This window comes from Hyperolius riggenbachi, chromosome 4 (genome assembly GCF_040937935.1).
Source record: "Hyperolius riggenbachi isolate aHypRig1 chromosome 4, aHypRig1.pri, whole genome shotgun sequence".
In the NCBI taxonomy this organism is placed as follows: domain Eukaryota; kingdom Metazoa; phylum Chordata; class Amphibia; order Anura; family Hyperoliidae; genus Hyperolius; species Hyperolius riggenbachi.
The window spans coordinates 51,047,802-51,069,818 of record NC_090649.1 but is presented as its reverse complement, the minus strand read 5'-3'; the positions used below and the strand labels follow the sequence as shown (position 1 = coordinate 51,069,818).

Below are 22,017 nucleotides of genomic sequence, written 5' to 3'. Positions count from 1 at the left end.
AAACAGAGATGGGATACCTGAGGCAGGCGGGGGCAGAAAGTGGAGTTTAATGCTGGGCATACACGGCTCGTTTCTTATCAATCGAGCCACTGATGGCTCGATTGATAATTTCCGACAGGTCCGATTGCCCGCCGGATCGATTCCGCACTCGATACCGGTTGGCAAAACAATAGAAAAAACAAAGAGCAGATTAGAAAGCGCCCGCGGGGACGAGTGCAGAAGCGCACGGAAGGGGTTGTTCCGGGTGTACAGAACACCCCCCTGCACCAAAACCGGAAGTCAGAGACTATTCGCAAATGTCTCCTCTAAATCTGAGCAGCGGCAGCCACAGATGCGCAGCTGCCGCCTGCTCATATCTGTGTGCGGGGCGAGGAGGACTCTGACTAGAGCGGGGGGCCCAGAGCAGATGCATTAACTTATCGGCAGCGGCGGCGCCGGCTGGTGATGGCGTCCCGCTGGTCTCCATGGCTACCTTCCGGATGACGTGACGTCACCACGCCATGCAGCGGCCGGCCCGCGCTCCTCCCCTGGCCATGATTGGACACTTCAAGTCCAGACCGTGGAGAGGCTGCCTGGAGAACAGTGAGGCTCGTTTGGAGTAGTGATGCGAGCGTGTGGTCTCAGTCCCCTCAGGCAAGTGCAGCAGCCCGCCGGGTGGAATGTTTGGAAGCCAGCCATTCTGGCTACATATACTGGGACATATCCCCCTGCTGGCTACATATACAATCTGGGCACATATCCCCCTGGCTACATATACTGCCCCCCCTGGCTACATATACTGGGGACAATATACCCCCTGGCTACATATACTGGGGGCATATACCCCCTGGCTACATATACTGGGGACATATACCTATCTAACCTATACTGAGGGCATATACCTATCTAACCTATACTGGGGCCATATTCCTATCTAAGCTATACTGGGGCCATATTCCTATCTAACCTATACTGGGGACATATACCTATCTAATCTATACTGGGGCATATACCTATCTAACCTATACTGGGGGCATATTCCTATCTAACCTATACTGAGGGCATATACCTATCTAACCTATACTGGGGCCATATTCCTATCTAAGCTATACTGGGGCCATATTCCTATCTAACCTATACTGGGGACATATACCTATCTAATCTATACTGGGGCATATACCTATCTAACCTATACTGGGGGCATATTCCTATCTAACCTATACTGAGGGCATATACCTATCTAACCTATACTGGGGCCATATTCCTATCTAACCTATACTGGGGACATATACCTATCTAATCTATACTGGGGGACACATACCTATCTAAGCTATACTGGGGGACACATACCTATCTAAGCTATACTGGGGGACATATACCTATCTAAGCTATACTGGGGGACACATACCTATCTAAGCTATACTGGGGGACATATACCTATCTAATCTATACTGGGGGGAGTGCAATTTAGCCTAGAAACTGCTAGTATTTGGCTCCACCCACACCATGTTTTGGCCACGCCCACACGCCACTTTCAGGAACCCCCCCCCCCCTTGGAAATCCTGGATTTGCCCCTGGAGTGGGAATCGATACGCGCGGACGAGTGGCGACGCGCCAGCATCGAGCCGCTGACTCGATACGGCGCACTATCTAGCCGTGTATGCCCAGCATTATGCTGGGAATACACGGCTCGATTTTGAGCCATTAAGATGGCTCGATGGATAATTTCCGACATGTCCGATCTCCCGCCCGATCGTTTTCGCCTCTGGATTGAAGTGAATGGAAAAAGCTAAGAAAAACGAGCGGAAGATGAGAATTGACTGCGGACTCGAGTGGCGAAAATATAGAGCGGGAGAATTGAGCTGCAAAATTGAGGCGTATATGCCCAGCATTAGGGCCTATTCACACTAGGGCAATTGGAGGGCGTTTCCTGCTAATCGCCAAAGCACTAGCGCTTCTAATACTAGGAACACATGTTGCATTTTTGTGGTCGATAGATGCGTTCGATTGATTTGTCATGTCCGATATTACTTTGGATTGTTTTACCACTTGATTTCTCATAGAAGGGAATAGAAATTGATAAGAAAAGCTAAAGACAAACTGAAAAAAAAAACACATCGTGTGTAGCCAGCATTAAAGCGCTAGCTGCAATATTAAAGGGGCACTACAGCGAAAAACTGTAACATTTTAAATATGTGCAAACATATACAAATAAGAAAAACATCTTTTCCAGAGTAAAATGAGCCATAAATTACATTTCTCCTATGTTGCTGTCACTTACAGTAGGCAGGGCCGGCCCGCTCATGAGGCGGGGTGAAACTTTTGCCTCAGGCGGCAAATTTCCAGGGGCGGCATCCGCCCGTCCGTGCGGGGAGCCGGCCGCCGAGCTGGAGGGGTAGCTGGCAGGACGGGGGTATTGGGCCTAGCGGCGGGGAGGGGGGGTCGGACCCCCCCCCCTCCCTCGCCTGGGTCCCCCGTCCTCCGCTCCCCTCCAGCCTTACATAGAAGCAGCCGCTATTTGTAAGAGGCACGGGCGGGGAGGACTCACCTCTTCCTCGATCCAGCGTGCGCTCCACTGACGTCACTTCCTGCAACGCTGCAGGAAGTGATGTCAGTGGAGCGCACGCTGGGAAGAGGTGAGTCCTCACCGCCCGTGCGTCTTACAAATAGCGGCTGCTTCTTCTATGTAAGGCTGGAGGGGTGCGGAGGACGGGGGACCCAGGCGAGGGGGGAAGAGGGTGGCGGCGGAAATTTTTTTTTTGCCTCAGGCAGCAAAAAGTCTAGGGCCGGCCCTGACAGTAGGTAGTAGAAATCTGACAGACGTGACAGGTTTTGGACTAGTCCATCTCTTTATAGGGGATTCTCAGGGATTTATTTTCAAAAGCGCTTAGTGAATGGCAGTTGCTCTGTCCAACTGCCAAAAAACTGTGTAGCGAGCAGGGAAGCTGGCCAGCATCATTGTTTAAGACCTAGTGCACACCGAGCGGTTTTTGGAGCGATCCGCCGGCCGCATCCACCTGTAAAAAACGCTTGGCTAATGTATTGCAATGGGATGGTGCACACCGGCGGTTTGAGGTTTTTGCCAAGCCACAAACGCGCCTCCTGCTGCACGTTTGCGGTTTTCGGAAGCGTTTCGTCCTCAATGTAAAGTATAGGAAAAACGCAAACCGCTCTGAAAAACGTTACTTCAGAGCGGTTTGCCAGACATTTTTGTTACAGAAGCTGTTCAGTAACAGCTTTTACTGTAACAATATGTGTAATCTGCTACCCAAAAACGCACTCAAAACCGCTAGGTGTGTTTAGAAAACGTCTCTAAACATACCTAGAATCGCTCTGAAATCAGCTCCAAAAACCGCTAGCGTTTTGTGGATCTGCTAGCGGTTTTGGTGTGCACTGGGCCTTAATCCTTTTTTGGGAATATCTTAATAAAGAAGAAAACCCTTGCTGAGAATCCCCTATGAAGAGATAGACTAGTACAAAACCTGTCACTTCTGTCAGATTTCTACTGCCTACTGTGACAGCAACATAGGAGAAAAGTAATTTATGGCTCATTTTACGCTGTAAAAAAAATGTACTTCTTATTTGTATAGGTTTGCACATATTTTACATTTTACAGTTTTTCGCTGTAGTGCCCCTTTAACCCGGCCGCATTTTGTGAGCACAAGGGCTCACAAAATGCTGCCGCGATTGCCGCCGATTGTGGGGGTTTCGTTATTAACGGCAATCGCAAAATGTGTTGCCTGCAGCATTTTCTGGCAATTGTGATAGTGCTTATAAAAGCGCTGATTGCTGTCATCGAATAGTGAGTGTACAGGAATTTTTACCGTGCTAATCGCTGTAAAATCACCCGTGCAAAAAGGGTAGTGCTAAGCGTTACCGTTTTGCGCTTTTAAGTGTGAATGGGCCCTTGAACTAAATACCTCACACAAAGACCACGGGAGATGGATCAGGGGATGCGCAGCGGCGAATGATGCGACGGACAACCGTTCCCTGATCCATATTCTTCGAGTACCATGGGAAGAAAAGACAGGTGCGATTGCGGTAATTAGCACTGAGGTCAATGGAGATCAGAATGACCGTCCACGATTAGATCCATCATGACTGTCACTGAAAGTGAATGATTTATCGTGTAATTGGCTGTCTGTGAGCATCGTTAACGAACTTTCATTCATTGGTCCCTCCCACGCCGCCATCCTCCAATGTGCCGAGTCCCGTAACTTCAACCAGTCTGACGTAAGAGAAGTGCGCTCTCTATGTAGCTCTCCAGCAGCCGCTATAGTGATACATAGAGGGCGCACTTCTCCTGCATAGACTGACGTCAGTAACGGGACTTGATACCGCGGAGGACGGTGGCATGGGAGCGATCAGAGCGGATAGGGCTGGAGGAAGCCACAGGTACGTATAAAACTTTTTTTTTTTTTTTTTTTATTCAGCTCTGGCACACTTTAAAATTACCAAATATCGGTAATGTGGACTTTCCGCCAAAATTTTTGACTAAAATCCGTGTTCTTTGATTGGTTTATTCATTCTGAGTCTTAAAATGTACCAGAGACATTTTAAAGTAAAAGATTTTATACGTACGCCCCCTCCGCACGGATCGCTCACACGCCGCCGTCCTCAGCCTTCTCCCTCTTCGGTACCGGGTCCCGTCACTCCAGCCAGTTGCGGCCAGTCTGCGCAAGAGAAGTGCGCTCTCTATGTATCTCTCCAGCAGCAGCTGACGGAGAGATGCGTAGAGAGCGCACTTCCCTTGCGTCAGAAAAGTGTTTTTCTGTTTGTTTCCCCCTCCATGGGTTTGCTTTAAAGTGGACCTTAATTGTTGCACAGGACAGAAGGAAAACAGAGAAATGCACACTGTATGTATTTAGAGACTTTAGTCTGTCTAATTCCCCCTCATCTAATGCTGCGTACACACGTTGCGATTTCCCCCTTCAATCCACGGGATCGATTCAATTATTTCCGACATGCTCGATCGGGTTTTGATCGATACAGCCGTCCATTTTGCATGTTTAGTATGCAAAATCGACAGCTGTGTCGATCGAAACCCGATCGAGCGGGAAATCCCAACGTGTGTACCCAGCATAAGTCTAATCATACGTTGTAATTTGATCTCTCCCCTGGGTCAGCTGACTGCCATGGCAGATAAGCTCATTGGATACTACAAAATGTTATGTCTGCTTCCATGAAAGCAGGAAGTAGACACACTGCATATATATTTATATTATTATATATTTTTTATTTTTTTCCCTGTGTATTAATCTAGTGCTGACCTCTTCTGCACTGCTTTGTATTTAGTATAGAGTCATGTCGCTAAATGGGCCTAAGGCCCCGTTTCCACTATCGCGAATCCGCATGCGTCTTGCGTATGCGGATTCGCATAGACAATATAAGTGAATGGGCCTGTTTCCACTTATGCGTCTGCGGGAGCAGGGGCGCCTCTAGGCATAGGCTGTACAGGCCATTGCCTGGAGTGCCATTGGTCCTGGGGGGCGCCATGTTGCTGGATTAAGCCCCACCCCTAAATTAAGCCACACCCCTCTGGGTGTTCTATTACTTGCTTCTGCTACATCTACTTAGCGTAAGTTGCAGGCAGCTGACACCTCTGTGCCTTGTGCATCCTTCTTTCATCCTTTGTGCCATCTCTGCCTCCTTCTGTGCCTCCTTCTGTCCCCCTGTGCCTCCTTATGTCTCCTTTGCCTTTATTTGTCCCCTTGTGCTACCTCTGCCCCCCTGTTCCTCCTTCAGTCCCACTCTGCCTCCTTCTGTCCTCCTGTGCCTCCTTCTGTGCCCCTTTGTGCCTCCTTCTGTCCCCGTGTGCCTCCTTCTGTCCCCGTGTGCCTCCTTCTGTCCCCGTGTGCCTCCTTCTGTCCCCGTGTGCCTCCTTCTGTCCCCGTGTGCCTCCTTCTGTCCCCGTGTGCCTCCTTCTGTCCCCGTGTGCCTCCTTCTGTCCCCGTGTGCCTCCTTCTGTCCCCGTGTGCCTCCTTCTGTCCCCGTGTGCCTCCTTTAGTCCCCTTGTGACTCCTGTCCCTGTATGTGCCTCCTTCTGACCCATTTGCCAGGCCGACCAGGTGGCCATGAATACTGTTTGGGGGGGACGGTGGTCCACCCCTCTCCCAGATGTTGTGTCCCCAGGTGGTGAATAGGCTTGCGGCGTCTAATAATAGACGCCACGTCACTTCACTGGCCTGCAGCCCGTAAGCTCACTTCTGCAGCCTTACATTACGTGTATTTTCTGGTGAAACACTGCCTGCATTGCAAATTTTCGGATGAAACGCTGCCGCATTATGATTATTTCCATGTAAAACGCTGCTGCATTACAATTATTTGCATGGAAGGGCGCCATGGGGAGGGGCAGGGCGCCGCAGATTTTCTCGTCTGGAGTGACAAAATGGCTAGTGGCGCCCCTGTGCGGGAGCGTTTTTATTGTGCAGAGAATCTGCACGGAACACCCTGCAGAATTCGCCTGCATGTGGAATGCAGGCGAATCGCACACAATGTATTTAATAGGGAAATCGCATGCGTTTTCCCGAAGCGTTTTTTGCCGTGAATTCGCATAGGTACCAATGTAAATTCACACAGGCAGTGACATGGTTAAAATCGCATATACCCTCACCTATGCGAATTCGCATGCGAATTCGTGGCAAAAAACGCATGCGGAATCGCATCTGCATGCGATTTCATCAGCGGTGGAATCCAGTCGATTCCGCACCGCAATAGTGGAAACGAGCCCTAAAATTGGACATCTATGCCTGCCTGGTACACTCCATGCAATTTCCCATCAGAGGCGTAAAATCGATTTGATTCTGACAGGTTCGATCGGATTTCCAATTGTTAATCTGATTTTTCTGATCACTTCTATACAAAATCCATCAGAAAAACTGAAAATGTCGTAAATAATACATTTGATCTGTCTATATGGGAAATTGCATTGTGTGTACCGTGCACTTTATGGAGATGTTTTGTTTACAACCTTTTATGCCAGGTACACACAATGCAATGTTCCATCAGACTAAGGCCGCGGCCCGCGAGCCCACTATAAATCTCAAATTGCTAGCTTAATCGCAATTATCGAATTCAAGCGCTCCCAAAACGCTCAAACACACTCTAGTGGGTTCCAGCCCTGACAATCAAATTGATTATTGGAAAGGTCCAATTTGATTTCTGATTGTTTTTCTGATCAATTTTGTACAGAAGTGATAGGAAAATCAGAGAAACGATAGGACCTGTCAGAAGTAATCGATTCGACCACCAATCTGACAGAAAATTACATCGGTCGTGGGTAAGGCCCCATTCACACTTGCGGTTCGGGTCCGCAAGTGTCCGGGCGTCTGGATCCGGTGGCCGCAAAGAGACCGTACGGGTCTCTGCGGTGGCCACGGCGGCACAAGTTGCGGATCCGGAATGTATCAGTTCCGGCTACAATAAAGTAGCCGGAACTAGATACTTTGCAGTGCCAGAAAGGCACCGCAAGCGTGGGGGATACCGGCGTGTAGTCCGGGCCCCCCAAGTGGCATAGGACCGGTGCTGGAAGCATCCGGTCCTATTGCCAGTGTGATGAGAAACATCCGTTTCTCATTGCACAGCATGGCCGCATGTTCGGGTCAGGATCCGGCCCGGGTCCGCAGCCGCACCGGGACGTACGGCAAAAATGGAGCATGTTGGAAAAAAGCCGGATTGTCCTGGAGCTGCATTCCCGGATCCGGATCCGGACGGCGCACGAGTGTGAATGGATACATTGATTAACAATGTATTCATTCACCATCCGCTGTGTACGGAGCGTTCCGGGTCCGGGGAAGCCGGACCTGGAACTCTAATGTGAACCGGGCCTAACCGGCATAAGTTCTAGTAACGATGCAAAAATCCACTTCTAGCAGCTCATACAATTGTATTTGTGCCAGCAAACGGGGTAAAACAAAAAAGTGTGCATGTGGGGGTGTGTTCTTTTCACATGGGAGTTACAGTAGGGGCCTTCAGGGGGTGATGATGTGTGTGTGTGGAGGGAGGGGGACACCTGGTCCAATTTTTCTAAAGTCTCAGGGCTCATTTCCACTATCGCGAATCCGCATGCGTACAACGCATGCGGATTCGCACATGTAATGCAAGTGGATGGGCCTGTTTCCACTGTAGCGTTGTTGAGGTGCGGTTTTTTTTCAGCGGTGAAAAAAACGCACAAAAGAGCCACAGAATTCGCCTGCGTGTGGAATGCATGCGAATCGCATGCAATGTATTTAATAGGGAAATCGCATGCGTTTTCCCCATGCGGTTTTTGCCGCGAATTCGCATAGGTACCAATGTAAATTCACACAGGCAGTGACCTGGTTAAAATCGCATATACCCTCACCTATGCAAAATCGCATGCGAATTTGCGGCAAAAAATGCATGGGGAATCGCATCCGCATGCGATTTCATCAGCGGTGGAATCCAGGCGATTCCGCACCGCAATAGTGGAAACGAGCCCTGAGTAGAAATAGTCAAACTCTACTGATCTCCAGTGGTTCAGACACTACTGCAGCCAAATAGACCAGCAGGGCTGCCAGGCAACTTGTATTGTTTAGAAGGAAATAAATAAGGCAGCCTTCAGGTTCCCTTTAATTGCACGTGCACAAAAACAGATCTATTTTTTTACCCCAACACACCATAAAAGCGGCCGGAGTCTGTATTGCAATGCAGAGAGCATCTCGTGGGGGCAGATCTATCGCCCCAGTAGGATGCACACCCCTGATAGATCGTGTGTGTGGAGGGGTCGATCCATCAGGATGATCCATGGCACAGCAGGCGTGTGTTAATGTTCTCAACTGCAGAACTCCCCAGAAATCTCTCCATGGGCTTCCTGTGTGTCCTCCATAATTCAAAGATTCCTGCGGCTCTGCATACCGCGTGCATCGGCCGAGCCACCTTCACGCTAGATGCATCGGCCGAGCGACCTACACGCGTGTACTCTGTAGGTAGTACCATTTATTACTCCATCGACACATTGTAATAACTGGGGGAGTAGGAACAGCAGCCGGGACAGACATGACATCAGTTCAAAGCGTACCATCAAGATTCTATACACTGATATAGAGAGATAGTTATAGATATATATATTTTATTCAAAATATCGCAGCTACAGGCCTCTGTAAAATCACTTCAAGTAATAAACCATTATGACATGTATGTTAGCAGGTACAATCTCGTTTGTTAATAAGATATACTTTTTGCAATTTTGTTGCAAAAACAAAAGAACGCTATGCCCTATCAAACGGCCATAGCTAAACTACACAAACCTATAAAAAAAATTATGTTTGTGTGGTTTACCTATGACCGTTTGATAGGGCATAGCGTTCGTTTGTTTTTGCAACAAAATTGCAAAAAGTATATCTTATTAACAAACGAGATTGTACCTGCTAACATACATGTCATAATGGTTTATTACTTGAAGTGATTTTACAGAGGCCTGTAGCTGCGATATTTTGGCAAAAAAAGTAAAAGTGTGTGTGTGTGTGTGTGTGTGTGTGTGTGTGTGTGTGTGTGTGTGTGTGTGTGTGTGTGTGTGTGTGTGTGTGTGTGTGTGTGTGTGTGTGTGTGTGTGTGTGTGTGTGTGTGTGTGTGTGTGTGTGTGTGTGTGTGTGTGTGTGTGTGTGTGTGTGTGTGTGTGTGTGTGTGTGTGTGTGTGTGTGTGTGTGTGTGTGTGTGTGTGTGTGTGTGTGTGTGTGTGTGTGTGTGTGTGTTTATATTCATTTTTTTTTTACCCATGCAGTATATGTAATTATGTTTATGTAATAAGTATACATATATTATATATTTCCTCTGGTGGTTAATATTGTGTTACTGAACTCAGTTAAGCACTTTCTTGTGCTGATAGGAAAAAAGTAGCATTATTTGCTAGAAACTTCAAAAACTCTAAACATTGGTCATATACTGTACATTGTATTTCATTACATTCCATGTGCTGGGAACGGAGGACTGAGTTTACTATGACGAGCTACGAGCTTCTAAAATATAATAATAATAATAATAATAATTAATAATAATAATAATTAATTTATTATTATTATATTTTAGAAGCTCGTCATAGTAAACTCAGTCCTCCGTTCCCAGCACATGGAATGTAATTAAATACAATGTACAGTATGACCAATGTTTAGAGTTTTTGAAGTTTCTAGCAAATAATGCTACTTTTTGTATCAGAATCAGCAAGTGCTAAACTATTTATATTTTTTAATCTTTTTTATTAACTTATTGTTGCTGCTGTAGAACATTCTCCATGGCTCGCATTAAACCGCTATTTGTGTGCTGGTAGTACTACTTTGGCTTGGCAATGGGCATCACATTATTTTCACCCCCGCTGCCCATCTGAGTGTTGCAGTGTCAGGCATGAGCAGTGGTGGCCGGTCACACAGGGGACAGTGCCCCCCCCCCCCCCCCCCCCATTATAATGGACTCCCCAGCATTACATGCTATTTGCACAGTGTCAGATATGGAGTGCCTTCTCTCTATCAGGACTGCCTGACCGCATGGCATCTCCAATAGGTCGTCTCCTGGTGGTCGCTGTCACCGCAGTCATTAGCAGAACACGGGATAAATGGCTTTATAATGAGAGGCATGCGCACCCTCCCATGTGACACACTGAGGTGACAACTGGGGGTGGGGGAAGCCCTCCTCAGATATGCTGCTCCTGAGGTCCCTGCAGCCACCCCAGGGCGCGGTGGAATCCCTCATAAGCCAGGCTGCTCCTGAGGTCCCTGCAGCCACCCCAGGGGACGGGGGAAGCCCTCCTCAGCCATGCTGCTCCTGACGTCCCTGCAGCCACCCCAGGGGACGGGGGAAGCCCTCCTCAGCAATGCTGCTCCTGACGTCCCTGCAGCCACCCCAGGGGACGGGGGAAGCCCTCCTCAGCCATGCTGCTCCTGACGTCCCTGCAGCCACCCCAGGGGACGGGGGAAGCCCTCCTCAGCCATGCTGCTCCTGAGGTCCCTGCAGCCACCCCAGGGAACGGGGGAAACCCTCCTCAGCGATGCTGCTCCTGAGGTCCCTGCAGCCACCCCAGGGGACGAGGGAAGCCCTCCTCAGCCAGGTTGCTCCTGAGGTCCCTGCAGCCACCCCAGGGGACGGGGGAAGCCCTCCTCAGCCATGATGCTCCAGAGGTCCCTGCAGCCACCCCAGGGGAGGGGGGAAGCCCTCCTCAGCCTTGCTGCTCCTGAGGTCCCTGCAGCCACCCCAGGGGACGGGGGAAGCCCTCCTCAGCCATGCTGCTGCTGTCACTCCCACGCAGGCATATTTGAGTTTCCAGAGAGGGAGGTTTGGACTTTGGCTGCTGCAGTGTGTTTTTGAACAGGATTGAAGCCTGGCGCCTGCTGATGGTGGAGGAGATACTGGAGGCCAGGCCACGTGATGGAGAGAAGCCAGGCCCTCAGCAGGAGGAGGGGGAGGCCTAACACCCCCTCCTCCTCTGCCTGGTGCTGTACTGACCCAGGACCCACTGCTGACTCCCTCCAGCCATCAGCAGGCCCCAGGCAGCTCCTCTCTGCCATTCTATAAGGTGGGTGACCCAGGGCTGCCCTGAGGCTGGGGGAGGGGTACAGAGGTGGGCTGACTGCAGAGAGTGGGGGCTCTGATCATACATGGGAGGGGAGGGGGGGGGGGGGGTCTGAGTTTCCCAGGCAGATGAGGAACTTACATAGGGTTATAAAGCGGTCTATTCTATATAGTATTATGTATTCTACAGGCTGACAGGAAGGATCTCTGTACTGAGACGAGGGACGGGATATGCAGGGAGAGGGGAAGGCTGCACTGTGAGTGTGACAAGTGAGATCTGCAGGATACAGGGGTCCTGCGCTGGGGGGTTATATAGGTGTCTAGGACTGCTACACTGTGCAGAGAGTGGATGTGATGTGGAGGCATTGGGGTGTATGGGTTCTGCATTGACATATGGGAGTTCTATGCCGAGCTAGGATAGAGCGTATGTAACGCATACATGACAACGCTGTACATCGCCACAAAGGTGTTGGCGCTATGTAACTGAATAGTAGTAATAGTAAAGATAGGAATGGTTTCTGCTGGTCTGTAATACAGGCTGGGGGGTGATAAGAACAAGGGGTATGAAATAAGAATAACAATAACAGGAGTATGGGGTACTGTACTGAGCTAGGAAAATGTAGGGTTCCAGGTGAATAGCGAAGAAAAAAAAAAGGGGGGGGGGGGTGTTGGGAGGCAGGGCTTGTGCCCATAATTATCCTATAGTAACCACTAGAATGGCATTTTATAGTGTATAGTCTCCAAGGAAGACCTGTTTGGAAGTTATAAACAATTTTTAATACGGAAATTTCAATTAAAAATTCCTATAAAACACTCCTCCATACGAGAATTAGTATCTAGTATCTATCTGATTGCAGTCCTGGCTGCTTTATCCTGGCTGTTTACATACCGCGTGTATTATGCTATATGTAATGCTGCCATTTTTTCCATATGGTTAGAGGGTGGTTGTTTCTGTTAGGTCCCCCCCCCCCCCCCCCCCCCAATTGGCTAGATAAAATTGCAGTTTCGTTTTCCTCTCGCTGATATTAATAATTTGTAGAGAGACTCACTCACGCACTCCCTGTTATACACCATTTAAGAACTTCCCTTTTTTTTCCTCTTGATCTTGGTGCCCCTGAGCTGACCAGTCAGAATGTTAGATTTAGGGGAGATGCACTGGGACCAGAAAATGTATATGGATGTACACTGATGAGATAGTGTACAGGATGCACTGTGACTAGGTGAAGATGATGTATGGCTGATACACTGGATGCACTGTGATTATATAATGTACAGGGGGTACACTGAGTACATCATGTATAGGGATGCACTGTGACTAGATACTGTATAGGGGATACACTAACTAATGTATAGGGATGCACTGTGACTAGATAATGTATAGGGATGCACTGTGATTATATAATATATAGGGGATACACTAAGTACATAATGTATAGGGATGCATGTGACTAGATAATGTATAGGGGATACACTGAGTACATAATGTATAGGGGTGTACTGTACACCCCTATACATTATGTACTCAGTGTATCCCCTATACATTATCTAGTCACATGCATCCCTATACATTATGTACTTAGTGTATCCCCTATATATTATATAATCACAGTGCATCCCTATACATTATCCCGTGTACAGTGATGAGAATGTACAGGCTGCACTGTGACTAGATGATGTATGGGGGATACACTGAGTATATAATGTATAGGGGTTGCACAGTGACTAGATAATGTATGCATGTATAGGGGGATGCACAGTAATGATATAATGTATAGGGGTGCACTCGGGATAATGTATAGGGGTGCGCTCGGGATAATGTATAGGGGTGCACTGTGACTAGATACTGTATAGGGGATACACTAAGTACATAATGTATAGGGATGCACTGTGATTATATAATGCATGGGGGATACACTAAGTACATAATGTATAGGGATGCATGTGACCACTACTAGATAATAATATAAGGGATGCACTGGCTAGTGTATAGGGATGCGCTGTGACTAATGTATAGAGATGCACTGTGTGGATAATGTATAGGTGTGCACAGTGACTAGATAATGTATAGGGAAGCACTGCAGAGAGAGAGAGAGACGGCGGTTTATAGGCAGACATGGCTGCTCCCCTGGGGGGTGCAGACTCCGTTATGGGGGTCGCACTATGCCATCTGGGTGGGCAGGGGCTGCACAGTGGCTGGCCGGTGCCATTATTATGGGGGAGGGGCTCTCCATCTCAGCAGATAATTGCTCTCCTCTTGATGGAATTACAGCCCAGTTGGTGCAGATGACAATGTTAATGTGCTGCCAGTGAGGGGCTGTGCGGGTGTCTGTGGTGGTCGCAGACTCAGGCTGCTGCACTGTCTGTGGCCCCCTCTGCTATCTCCCCTTATCTGGCCCTTATCTCACACTGGCTCTTCCCTGCAGAGAGGGGAGCGGGAATATACAATCATCTCAGATAAGTCCTATCATCCCCTCACACTGACCGCAGCCAACTAGAGGTTAATGGTTAGCTGGCTCTGCGGACAATTCACAGCTATGCACTCCTCCTGTGTCAATAGGGCGTGTGCCCGATCCCTGCGCCTCCTGACCTGGGGCACCCCCCCCCATACCCTCCCCGAGATCCCCACCATCCCTGAGACCCCCACATGCTCTGTGTGCCCGATCCCTGCGCCTCCTGACCTGGGGCACCCCCCCATACCCTCCCCGAGACCCCCACCATCCCTGAGACCCCCACATGCTCTGTGTGCCCGATCCCTGCGCCTCCTGACCTGGGGCACCCCCCATACCCAGGGGCGTAGCAATAGGGGTTGCAGAGGTACCTGAAGGGGCCTCCTCAACTACAGTATTAGCTCTCTATTGGTCCTGTGATCATAATAATCACTTCTATAGATACTTTGAATAGTGGTAATCCTTAACAAACTGCTTCCCATCCTTTTCTTGCACCTCTGACACTGTAGTTACCATTGGCAGGTTTTGTGCGCCATATCAATTGTTACGTATAGAGTGCTTGGGGGGGGGGGGGGGGGGGGGGCATTGTAAAACTTGCATCGGGGCCCACTGTTCCTTAGCTACGCCACTGCCCATACCCTACCCGAGATCCCCACCATCCCTGAGACCCCCACATGCTCTGTGTGCCCAATCCCTGCACCTCCCGACCTGGGGCGACCCCCATACCCTCCCCGACATCCCCACCATGCCCTATACTCTCAGAACATCTCTATCTAGCTATCTATCCTATCTATCTATCTATCTATCTATCTATCTATCTATCTATCCATGATTTATTGGATATTAGCTGAACCATTCACTACCACATAAGTACCCATGTTGCTATATTTTATTTTTTACTTTGTATAGCAGAGGCAAAACTATAATATAATCTGCCTGTATACACGTTTGTAAAATTTACATATATACTCACACTCGAACAATATATATATATATATATGTATGTATGTATGTATGTATGTATGTATGTATGTATGTATGTATGTATGTATGTATGTATGTATGTATGTATGTATGTATGTATGTATGTGTGTATATATGTATATATATATAGATGTATATATATATAGATGTGTATATATATAGATGTGTGTATATATAGATGTGTGTATATATAGATGTGTGTATATATATATAGATGTATATATATATATAGATGTGTATATATATAGATGTGTGTATATATATATAGATGTGTGTATATATATATAGATGTGTGTATATATATAGATGTGTGTATATATATATATAGATGTATATATATATAGATGTGTGTGTGTATATATATATATATATATATATATATATATATATATATATATATATATATATATATATTTTTATAATTCTTTTTTTTTATTTTATTTTTTTTACTATCCCGTGAGGAACACTCATAAAGCGTTTGCAGAAACGTAACACAAAATATTTTGCCAAATACAAGACGACAATATGTACAGTTTATCAGAAAAACAAATCTTTAACGAAATTAAGTTGAAAGAATTGAATTCGCCCCGCGTAGAAAACTCAATTAAGCTAAATGAGTGCGGGGTTTGGTGATTGTGTGAAGCTATGGTTGGGATACACAACCCCCCCCCCCCCGCCCAACACCATTCCTGCTGGCTGTACCTACACTTATAATACAACACTAGCATTATTGCCAATAAATCATTTTACAATGCGCACGAAACATAAAGTTAAATAAAAATTCTACATCAAAAATCTATACTATCCCAGCAGTGTCATCCTTTATGGAGGGACGTCTTCTATGCATTAAATATAGCCCATCAGTTTTCATTATCCTCAAATTGTCGCGACAACTACAGCGAATGCAAAAATAAAAAAAAAACTCGCCCAAAAATAATAAAAGTAACGTTATTACTTTTTACTAACGTTAAATATAAACGCTATCGTTACTTACGTTAAATATAGCGTGATTATAAAATATAAGTGTGTGTATACAAAAAAGTAAATCATAGTGGCCAAATGAGGATCTGACAATTTCCTAGTAAAATATTTCGGTTTCTAGAATTAATGTCTAGCTAGTAGATGCTTGATGCGTTTTTTTTGTGTATGTAAATTATATGAAACAGCAAAATCCCGTTTTACCATATAGAATTATATACATTGGCCGCCATATTATTATTATTTATTTTTTTTGACAAGGGTAGAGCAGAAAGAGCATTCATGAGCTTGTTTTTATTTATTAAGTAGTCTAAATAAGCTCTGGATCCAACCTGTGCCGGTAAGACCTTAGCAGAACAAAGGTGATGCTGGTCACCTGGTCAGGCTTTGGACAATGCTGTCTGTCACCTGTGAGCCGCCCTGTGTAACCTCATTATTGAATGGGGGGGTCTTCCTCTGCAGTGACTGTTGTCTCTGTCTACATTGTAGGTGTCATCAGGTATAAATGCCACCAGAGGGGGAGGAGCCTGCTCACTGTAATCTGGAGCTCAGAAGATGAGTGGATGTGATCTTCTCGGCAGCTGCTGAACTGTGGAACTCCTCTGTGGACTGTGGTGGAGGAAAATCTGAGGTCCAGGGAAGGGAGAGATCCAGGATACAGGCTTTTTCGGAAGAAGGCTGGGATTTCCAGAAAGGACGGATCTGGAAGCCTGGTTCCTCTGTTGGAAGTCTGGGATCTTCTTGATAGGTCCTCCTGGGTCCAGGCTTCTGTGACCGAGAAGATCTTTGGATTTGTGGCTTGTAAATCGCTGGAAGGATGTATCAGAGCATAGCTATGGCTGCTGCCAACCATGGACCCCCATCTTATGAGGGGGCTGGTGGCTTCATGCATGGTGGGGCCGCTTCTTCACCGGTCTACGTTCCCACCACCAGGGTGTCCACCATGATCCCCGCTCTGCCCTACCTCCAGAGCGCTGGTCATTCTCAGCAGAGCAACCAGGTGTCCGGACACAACATGTGGGCGCAGGCTGGGGCAGAGAGCTCGTCCTACAACCACGGGACCCCCCACCAGCCTGTGTCCCCCCGCTTTGCCTTCTCCTCCAGCCCCCCCATCAGCGCTGCCTCCTCCAGAGAAGTCTCCTACAGCAGCCCTTTGGCCATCACCGCCAATGGCAGAGAGCAGTATGGCCGGGGCCTCGGTGCCAGCTACAGCAGCCCCTACCCAGCCTATGTGGCCCAGGACATGAGTACTGCTTGGACTACCAGCCCCTTCGACAGCTCCATGCTGCATAACCTGCAGAACCGAGGAGGACCCGGAGTTGCCAGGCACCACAATATGGGTAAGTGTTGCCTATCTGCCCGCATGGCATTCAATGATCTTCTCTGTAACATTCCTATGATATTCTGTGTACTGTGAGACATCCTGGTTATCTTGTATGGCAAAGGCAGATTAGATCAGAGTTTTTGGTAAAAGCACTGACGATTGTCAAAGTAGTTTTTTTAAATGTAGTATGAATGCTGTATCTCCGCCTTCCTATTTAACACATACTGATTTTATTTGTGATTGTGTATTGTACAGTGCCACTGAAGATGCTGGCGCTATACTCATATAAAACTTTTTTTTTCTACTGTGAAACAAAAACTAAAATCGTTTCAATTGAATGTATAATGCCAATTCTGCTGCACTTTAACCATATGATGGCACCTGCAATATTTTGCACAGTACATGCCTGTGCATGCATTATTCCATTTAGTAAATGTATAATATAATATTCAGTTGCCCGATCAGATAATAGATCAAAATTTTATATAAATATATTCTTTTTTATATTATATTTTTCTATATACTATTTTTCCTTGCACACTGAGTGGATTATCACGATTTTTTTTATTCACTTCTTGCATACTGTGTTTATTATCATAATTGTTCCTGATCATTCCTGATACTCTGCATAATATTTATTGGGTGTTAAAATGCTAGTTTATAAAATACTCTTAATACTGCTTAGCGTCTCAGATCTTGTTGTTTTTTACCTTTTGTTATATTTGATATCAGTATTTAATCTCCAAGCATTCAGGATACTATGTTAATCATATAATTATTACTATGTTATATAACTTGCTGTTTATATTGCCAGTGTGCAACAAGTGTATTCTAGTTATTTATCCTTACCATAGGCTAGGCCACCTATATTTTACAGCAGGCATGCGCAAGTATTTAAAAGAAGTACTAGCATTAAGTGAAACCATGCTTCATTCTGTTTGTAAGGATTTATTGATGTTATGTAATAATAATAATAATAATAGCACTCCGTACAATGGATAATAATTATATTAAAACATTTCTAGCAATTTATTGCACTCTGTACGATATATATTTAATAATTATTATTGTTATTGTTATTGTTATTATTAATTATTAAATATATATCGTACAGAGTGCAATAAATTGCTAGAAATGTTTTAATATAATTATTATCCATTGTACGGAGTGCTATTATTATTATTATTATTATTATTATTATTATTATTTTTATAAAGCGCCAACATATTCCGTGGCGCTGTACAAAGTAAGAAACAAACATGAGGTACATAATAATACAGACAATAGTGTACACTAATATACAAGATACATAATTAGTGACAAAATACAAAGAATCATACAGCATACAGAAGTGGTAATGACAGTGATAAAAGTAACATGATGAATAAAATGTACAATGCTTTCCAAGACACAAAAGGGGGAGAGAACCGTGCCCTTGCCAGCTTACAATCTAAATTATTATCATTAGAAATGTTTTAATAGAACTAAAATTTATATATATATATATATATATATATATATATATATATATATATATATATATATATATATATATATATATATATATATATATATATATATATATATATATATATATATATATATATATATTCAGGCACCTACATTTCACAGTAGTGTGAAAACAGAGCTGCTCAAAAACGATACCAAAAATGAGTGATTTTTAATTTATTTTTTAAAACTTTACCACATATAGTCCACATAATTTATTATTGTTGATTACAAAGATTATTAGTTGCTATTGCACACTGTGCAAAGAGATACATAAGAAATTATTATTTCCTTCCATTTTGCCAACAATTATATCATCTGCTGCTTTTTAAACATGTTTAAAATTTAACATTTATTATTTTGTTCACTCTGCTCAGAAGGCCAGCCAGATTTATTATTGTTACCAGGCAGTGTGTGTCCTGAGCATATAGGCGTATTTAATAACATTGCTAAGAATACAGCATGCTGCGCACATCAGAATAATGTATAATATACTCTAGGTAGATCAGCTGTATACCCTGCATAGGCCAGTGTGATATAGTGCTTGCTGCATCAATCATCCTCCCTGTACAGCACTATAAGATACCACAGGCTCCTCTCCTGTAATATGGTCTCCAGTGACAGCCCTGAGCTGAATGTGTGAGGCATTCTATAGTTGTGTCATTTCTTCCATAATATTTGTCATTCTGGAGAGCACACTGCCTGCCAGCTGAAGCTCTGCTGTATGAAGTACATGTTGGGCGTTTAATAGTGTGTTCAATCATGAAGGCATCCCATGCCCTGCAATTCATCAAGATGTCAGTTAGAAGGTGCTACAAGTCTAGTACATTGTGGAGGTCACATAGCATTATACTCAAGGTCACTGTTTGCAGTGTATGGGAAATATTCTAATGTGGCGGTTCCAGGAGGGTTTAGCCAGAGATGGAAGATATATTTCCCTAATAAGTGTTTATTGGCCTGGTCTGAGGCCATTTGTTATGTAGCACCGCGGGTCACACAGCGACTAGAGTATTTATATTTATTTATATTGTATCGTCGACCCTTCACACTTGTTACTGCAAAAAATATTTTCTAAATGATTTCAACTGTTGTCCAAATTTCTGCATATTACATCACATGTGATTTTACAAAAAAAAAGCATTTAAAAAAAAAAAATTTTCAAAAAGTTTGTTAGCATTCCCTGAAATTAGAAAAATACAGGATTGCAAATCCCACCCACTAACTGCAAATGGTGGGGGTAATTGTGTTATTTGAAAAAAAAAAAAAAAAGACCACACACACACTTTCTTTTCATACATACACGTTTTGCTTACATTTTGAAACGCCAAACAGCAAAAAATACCTTACAAGACCTTAAACTAACTTTTATCAATGGGAGAAAGGTGCTTTACTAATGTGTTTTAGTTAGTATTATTTTTCTTCCATGAAAACAATAATGGGGGGGGACTTGTGTGCAGTGAGATAGTGGGGAACTTAGTGAAATGTACGGTTATCTGAAGTGGTTGAAAATGAGAACAAGTTGACAATGTTTACGGCCGCAAAGACCTTACTACGCTTGAGGTGATTGTATGCTTGGCTGAGGTTAGAGGAAGGAGAAGCAGGTTTCCCATAGTGGGTAAAAAAATCAAAAAGTGGCTGGCCCAGAACATTCAAAAAAAATTCTCGAGTCCTTTCTGTACAGACATCAGTCTTTTTTATGCAGAAATACCCAGAATTAGTAATTTTGGTTGACAAATGTCTAACTGCAATGTAAAACCAATGTGCAGTAGCCAAATGTCTATTGCCTAAAACAATTCTTCGTGATGGGTCCATCAGTGTTGGTGGACTCCTTTTTGTGATCTGTTGATGATCATATTAAGATCCCGTCCTATTTATTCCTTCTCCATAAGCTAGAAGAACCTGCTCAGTAGAACATCAAGTATGTTTGTACTGGGGATGGGGGGTTTGGTCAATTATTACCCAAAACCATCACATATTTTAGTAATCACAAAATGTAGTTAATTGAGCAGATTTATTTTTTATTTTCTATTCACTTATAAAGTGCCAACCTATTCCACGGTGCTGTGCAAAGTAAGAAACAAACATGAGGTACATCATAATACAGACAGTGGTATACACCAAATATAGACATTTGTACAAAACACAGAATTGGTAGATCTAGTAATTACAGCGACACATGTGAAAATTAGTAAAATGTATAACAAATCCCAAAACACAAAAAGTTGAGCGAGCCATTGCCAGCTTACAAAGGATACATATGAGGTTAATCATACGATATTCAGGAAAGACGAGTTTTTTTATACATGGCAGCAGCTACTCGCTCAAATGGAAGTTATTTGTTACTTTTTTTTTAGGAGAGTCCAAATTATAGTTGTTGGGAAAAATATTTTTAGCACTGAAAATGTAAAAAAACAAAACAAAATATACACTGTAGGTAAAAGTTGTGTCTTTATAAATAAATTTTGCATTTAGTATAGATACGTAGATCTGTAGCAGTATTGTAGGCAATTGTATTAAAGAAATTATTAAATTGTTTAAAATTCCATGGGCAGTTTATTTGGCTCAGTTCAAAGAATATGGACCTGCTATACTTTAATCTGGATACTTTTTTTAGTTGCAGTTTTCTGTACCCACCCATTGGTGCAGGTAGCTCTGGATTTATTTAAAAATAATTTTGCACATGGATGCAATTGTGTATTTCGCTAAACTTTCAACAACGCTGTGGTCCATATGACCCAAATGTGGATTGCAAATTCTTACTTCCTTTATTGCATTTTTATCTCGGTTAAATACATTGAGGCCAGGTTTCCATGATCACTTCTATTCCCTAGTGGTGATCAGTCTTGAAGAACCATAGTTTATCAAGACCAGTGTTAGGCCTGGAACCCACTGAAAACCGCAAACGCAAAACGCAACCGCTAGCGTTTTGTCTGAGCGGTTTGCAAGCGGATTCATGCGCGTTTTTGGTCGTGTTTTGCAACATTGTATTTTTTTCCCCAGCGGGTGCCTGGCGTTTTGCGTTTTGCGGTTTTATCCTGATTGGTCCTGTGAATTATTTTTCATTTTGTTACAGTGTGCTGAACCGCAAAACGCTAGCAAAACCGGTCAGTTTGGGCCCTTTTCCACCAGCGCGTTTGCGCTGGCTGAATCGCAAAACCGCAAACCGCTAGCGATTTTACAATCGCTACGGTTTGCTTTTTAACATAGGAATCGCGGTAGGTCATTTCCACTACCGCGATTCGCTTTTGTCGGGAACGCGAACGCGCGGCGGAGCGATAA

General features: G+C 44.7%; 1 protein-coding gene across 2 annotated transcripts in view; it reads left to right on the top strand.

Moving 5' to 3' along the window:
- Positions 1-22,017, top strand: part of GATA4 (GATA binding protein 4) — a 185,392-nt gene that overhangs the window by 88,101 nt on the left and 75,274 nt on the right. Inside the window, exons 1-2 of one of the 2 annotated variants that reach the window (XM_068280037.1) lie at positions 11,456-11,500; positions 16,395-17,245. In XM_068280037.1, the coding sequence (XP_068136138.1) occupies positions 16,723-17,245 (523 nt within the window). In that variant the 5' untranslated portion in view covers positions 11,456-11,500; positions 16,395-16,722. Of the gene's footprint in view, positions 1-11,455; positions 11,501-16,394; positions 17,246-22,017 lie in introns of those variants that run through there. The other variant, XM_068280036.1, reaches the window with a different exon arrangement.